Source organism: Notolepis coatsorum (genome assembly GCF_963971535.1).
Source record: "Notolepis coatsorum genome assembly, chromosome: 10".
NCBI classification, from domain to species: domain Eukaryota; kingdom Metazoa; phylum Chordata; class Actinopteri; order Aulopiformes; family Paralepididae; genus Notolepis; species Notolepis coatsorum.
This window is the reverse complement of record NC_140174.1, coordinates 130,317,174-130,323,173: the sequence shown is the minus strand read 5'-3', so window position 1 is coordinate 130,323,173 and position 6,000 is coordinate 130,317,174. Positions and strand designations below refer to the sequence as shown.

Here is a 6,000-nt window from a genome sequence, read left to right as displayed (position 1 = left end):
GTTTGTTTGTACAGTGTCTCCCCCCCCCCCCCCCACAATGTACAGTTTTGCTTGTATATACAGTGTGCCCCCCCCCCCCCCCCCAACCACCTCCAATGTAGATTACCCAGTATGGTTGTCAATATCCCAGTGTACCCAACCCCCCCACCCAACCTCCTCCAATGTACAGTTTCTACGTCAAATGTATATACTCCCTTTTCCTGACTCCTTCTGTATCACAAACAGTACTGTATTTGCAAATCTGGTATGTCATAAATGTATAGATGTAGCAGTACTGACTATCTGTATGTCATGTATGTCATATATGTCCTGATGAATTGAAAATGGGGGACCCTGATGTAAACAAGACGAAAGTCTTTCTCTGGTCTGCATCCCCTTAACAATTGTGTGTATTGAGCTGTACTGTATTGTACCCATTCTGCAATCTGTTAATAAAGTTTTCAATCAATCAATCAATCAATCAATCAGGTGGCTTTAACTATGTAGTCTTTTGCAGATGTGTGTACAGGGGCAGTGTTTGTTTACTTTCTCAGAGCAAAGAGTGATACACTCCAGGCCACAGAAAAATTCCTTGCAGATGTAGCTCCTTATGGCAACATAAGATGTTTGAGGTCCGACAACGGAACCGAGTTCACAAATAGAGAGTTCCAATCACTGTTGAGAAGGAACAAGATAAGACACGAGATGTCAGGTCCTTACTCCCCGCATCAGAACGGGATAGCAGAGAGGGAATGGCGCACTCTTTTCAAAATGGCTAGGTGTAAGCTAGTAGATAGTAACTTACCGAAGAGTCTATGGCATTATGCGGTACAAGAAGCCGCTTACACCAGAAACAGGTGTTTTAATAAGCACACGGGCACCACCCTGTATACAGCACTGACAGGGAAAAAGTGTAATCTAGCTAGAATGCACAAATTTGGATCAGTGTGTTATGCTTACCAGCAGGACAGAGGAAAGCTCGAGTCCAGATGTGAAAAAGGACTCTTTGTAGGGCACGACAAAGGAAGCCCCGCTTTTCTAGTCTATTAACCCGGTAAAGGGAAGGTACAAAAACACAGGCTAGTCAAATTTGTCACAAAGACAACATGTGAAATTGAGACACAGACAGAGGAGCCAGAGTTGGACTCCAGAGTAAGGTGTGAAGAAACAGAGACACCACAGCCTAGTGTACTGAGCACAGACGTGCAGACAGACAGTCAGCAACCCCCAGAGGATGATGACGAGGAGCACCCGAGGGTGACGTCACGTGCCTCATGCAGTGGGAGGTATCCCTCACAGTAAGACAAACCCCCAAAGTATCTGAAAGACTATGCCCGGAGAAAAAGTGACGAGGATGACAGTACACTTACCAGCATTGATTACTGCTACAGAGTAGTGTGTGGGGTACCTCAGTCCTTTAAAGAGGCCATAGTGTCCCCTGAGTCGAGAAAATGGGAGAGAGCAATGGATGAGGAGATGAGGTCCCTAGAGGACAACCACACCTTTACTCTAACCAAGTTACCAGAGGGCAGACAGACAGTGGGAGGAAAATGGGTGTACTCAATCAAAGAGGGTATTGAAGCTAAATGTTTAAATACAGAAGGAGGGTATTCCATGTTTAAATACAGATGGAGGGTGGCTACATGTTTAAATACAGAAGGAGGGTATTCCATGTTTAAATACAGAAGGGGATTCCATGTTTAAATACAGAAGTAGATTCCATGTTTAAATAGAGAAGTGGATTATATGTTTAAATACAGAAGGGGATTATATGTTTAAATACAGAAATATATAGGGAGATATATATGGAACAACCTGAAGGTTACGAGAAGAAAGGAGAAGCTAGTGTGTAAGCTAGAAACACACACACATTTTACACTGTACATTGGAATACTGACAAAGCCTTACTTACATTTGCATTAGGGAAATATACATACGGCGGGGAGGGAATATATACATGCGGTGGTGAGGAGACTGTCTATTAGGAGGTGGTGGGGGTTTTGGGCATTTACGGTGGCCAGTTTCGAATTGCAGCCTCCCGTAGGTGCTCTTTAAGAGCGGTTTTGAATGTGGGCAGGGATTCACATTCCTTTACAGCTTTGGGTAGGGCGTTCCACATTGTTGTGGCATAATTGCGAAACGTGTTTAGTCCCTTGTTTGAGCCGAATCTGGGTTTAACATGATTTGTTGAGCTTCCTCTGGTGTAGTGGTTGTGGTATTCACTGACCTTTGGGAAGTATTTTAACATGTACATGGGCACCCCGGTCGTATAGTGTATCTTGTAGACCAGGCCCATTGCAAGTTGCTGTACTCTGTCGTCTACTCTAAGCCATCCTAGGTTGGCAAAGTGGGCAGGGGTGAGGTGGGTTCTGGGGTTCAAGTCAAGTAGTAGTCTGACCAGTTTGTTTTGTGATGTTTGTAATTTTGTTTTAAGCGCCTTTGAGGTGCTTTGGTACCATGAGGTGCACGCATAGTCATAGTACCCTTGAATGAGTGCTCCTGCCAGAGTCTTCAGGGTATTCTTGTTTACCAGAGAGGAGATCCGGTACAAGAATCTAGTTCGTTGGTTGACTTTTTTTATTACATTGGATGCCATTTTGTCACAGGAAAGATTTGCCTCTAGGATGGAACCCAGGTAGGTAATTTCGTCTTTCCTTGTGACAATATTGTCACCCACTGTAACTGAGAATCCGTCGGTCTTGCTGAGTTTGTTATTTGAACCGAAGAGAATGGACTCTGTTTTGCCCATGTGTAATGATAGTTTGTTGTCGGCGAGCCATATGCAGATTTTGCCTAGTTCCGAGCTGAGGGCTTTTTCAACCTGTAACTTGTTCTTGTCAGAGACCAGCAGGGCTGAGTCGTCCGCAAACAGGAACAAGTTGCAGTCACAAGCTGACGACATGGCATTTGCATAAATTAGGAATAGTAGCGGTCCTAGTATGCTTCCTTGTGGAACACCACAGCTCACTGTGAGGGGGGGGGGATAGGGTACCGTTTACCTCCACCATCTGTTCCCTCCCCTCCAGGTAGGATTGTATCCAGCTCACTGATAAACTATCAAAACCAATTGCTTTTAGCTTGTCAATCAGAATGGTGTGATTGACAGTGTCGAAGGCCTTTTGTAGGTCCAGCATGACCATGCCGCAGTATTTGCCCGCGTCCACCTCTTGTTTGATGTGGTCGTTCAAGTAGAGAAGGCATGTGTCAGTGGAGTGGGATGTTCTGAAGCCAGATTGGAATTCGTATATTAGATTTTTTTCCGCGAGGTACTTTTCGATCTGTTCGTATACTATTTTTTCCATGACTTTCTCTTGACTCTCTTCCTCCGTTGCCTCTCACAGAGACAAGGTCTCGTGGTACTGATGTGTGCAATGTGAATAATAAACCACGCCAAAGGCTAAAGAGAGAAACCTTGTCGCCATGAACAAGTTATTGTACAATCAGTGTTTATGTTTATATATCTATGAGCTCTACTACAGTATATTATTCTCATCGAACAACAATGATCTGCGAACACATTCTATGATGAATTGAAAATGGGGGACCCTGATGTAAACAAGACGAAAGTCTTTATCTGGTCTGCTGTATTGTACCCATTCAGCAATCTGTTAATAAAGTTTTCAATCAATCAAACACATCGGTACAACTTCTTATAAAGTCCGCCTGAAACTCAACACAGAAAACACTAAGTTCCGCGATAAGAACAGAATGTTGTGGTGCAGAACACAGAGCTCTGAAAAGCTTGTCCGAGAGTTCCTTACCACTGGACCAGTAGTCAGGTAAAAAAAATCACAATGCTGGCAAACAACAAGCGAATGTTAGTTTGTACAATTTGTTTAAAAGTGCACCTGCTTTGGACTCGCTAACGTTAAACGTTACATGCGCACTGTGCAGTGACACCACCCTCCTCCGCATGTAAACACAGGCATAGATATCGCCACACATTAGCAAAGTTGCTAGCTACTGTAACTATTGTATGTAATATATACTGTACATTCTCAGAGAAGACAAATGGCAGTCTGGATACTGATACCGTGGAGGTAGACTGGCGTGTTGTTGGTCAGAATCGTGGGGGCACGATTGTCACAATCCTGATCAATGTTGTTTTGGGTAAATTAGCCACAATGCTAAGATTACAGTTGGCTCTGTTCAGTTAGTTTGTGTTGGCAGGAGATACAACAACTAGCTACCTATGTAAAGCACTGGGGTCCATGGCGATGCATTGTCTCTACGTGTAAACGTATTACTTTTCAATAAAAGTTTGTTAGCTTAGCTAACTATAGCCACCAACGACCTCCCTAGGTTGCTTTGCTTTACGTCATCTTATTGTAGATTAATTAACCAACCTGTTTAGTTCTAAAGCTTTAATGTAGGCATATTCGTATACTTGATTAACGTAGGTAGGACGCTGCAGGTGTACACTCCACAACATGTATTACTGATTTGAGTAAGGTTGACTGGACTGTTAAAAATACAAACAAGGTGCTTCCCTTCCACTACCATAATCAAATGTCCATTTCTCGGCGACCCAGACGTGGATTTTGACGACATTTACTGCTCCACAAAGTTGATTTTCACGATCTATAGCAGCTTTCGAATTTTCTCTCGATGAAATGAACACACCACCAAAAATAAATATAATTTAGTATGCCAATAATCTCACACATCCCAAAAATATGAACTCTTGTACAAATTACATTTGGTTTGAGAGTTGTTGAGTGAAACAGGTCAAATGTGTGATATAGCTATATTATACCTGGAATGACTAAATACGCCTTAGTGAAATGGTGAAAATTAAAAAGATCAATGCTTTAGTGCAGTGCTTCTCAAACTTTCAGGCCTCCCTTTGGCGGACCAAAATATTTTGGCCCCCCCTCGCCCCAACAAAATAGTTATGAAATGGGCCATGTTTAAATTTATTGAAATAACACCAATATCGTGACCTTTCAAATTGGCCCTATATTTTGTTTTCAGAGCTGTCATGGATGAAAAGCCAGCTTCACACAGATACTGTATGTGGTGCTGAATGGTATCAACACCTTAACTGCTGCATCATGAGATACTTGGTGGGCCATGAGATGAGATACTTGGTACTCAGCACCACACTCTGAAACTAGCTCTCTAGGTGGTATCAGATGAGATTTCAAAGAGTTCTTCCAAGAGTTTGGATGGAGATGTGTCAGGAAGCTCAATGTTGTCTGTAAAGGTTTTTTTTATCCAGAGTAACTTGGTGATCCTTTTCTGTGTTTTATTAAATAATGATTTTGAGAAATGGTATTTTCATGGAGAACAGTGCAGCTGCAACAGATAGCACTTTAGTGATAATTTTCTGTAATCATTTTTTTTTTTTTTAATAAATCTCAAGGCCCCCCCTGTCATGCATCTGCGCCCCCCCCTGGGGGGCGTGCCCCCCACTTTGAGAAACACTGCTTTAGTGAGTGATTGACAGTTCCTAGAAGGGCATCAAAGGCTAAGCCTTGATATATTTAATTTTCCTAATTTCACTGAGCTGTATTACTTCCTGGAATAGTCTAGGCTACTTAATCATGACGACCCCACACAGTTTTTTAACTATAATTAAAACTAAATACTTTTGTTCAAGACTGTTTATAGTTTTGGGAAATGTAAGAGATTATGAGCATAATTAATCGGCTTTATATTTTTTGATGGCGAGACTTCTTCATGTAAATAGGGACTTGTAAACAGGTAAATGACAACTGGCTAATAAGCTGTTGCATTGTGCCATCTTGTATGGAAAACAAGACCAGGGCTTAGTTTCATTAGTCATTTAATATGTCCTCCCTGACTTTCCCTCGGCCCTTGGTGACTTGGCACAACACGTCATGCATGTGGCCCTTGGTGACTTGGCACTACATGTCACGCATGTGGCCCTTGGTGACTTGGCACTACATGTCACGCATGTGGCCCTTGGTGACTTGGCACTACACGTCACGCATGTGGCCCTTGGTGACTTGGCACTGTGACTACACGTCACGCATGTGGCCCTTGGTGACTTGGCAC

The 6,000-nt window shown here is 42.8% G+C and overlaps 1 protein-coding gene across 1 annotated transcript in view; it reads left to right on the top strand.

The window, feature by feature from the left end:
- Nucleotides 1-3,687: 3,687 nt before the first annotated feature.
- Nucleotides 3,688-6,000, top strand: part of usp30 (ubiquitin specific peptidase 30) — a gene marked incomplete at its 5' end in the record, with an annotated part of 47,265 nt that continues 44,952 nt past the window's right edge. Inside the window, one exon of the mRNA XM_084322868.1 lies at nt 3,688-3,758. Coding sequence (XP_084178994.1) covers nt 3,688-3,758 — 71 coding nt within the window. The remainder of the gene's footprint in view (nt 3,759-6,000) is intronic.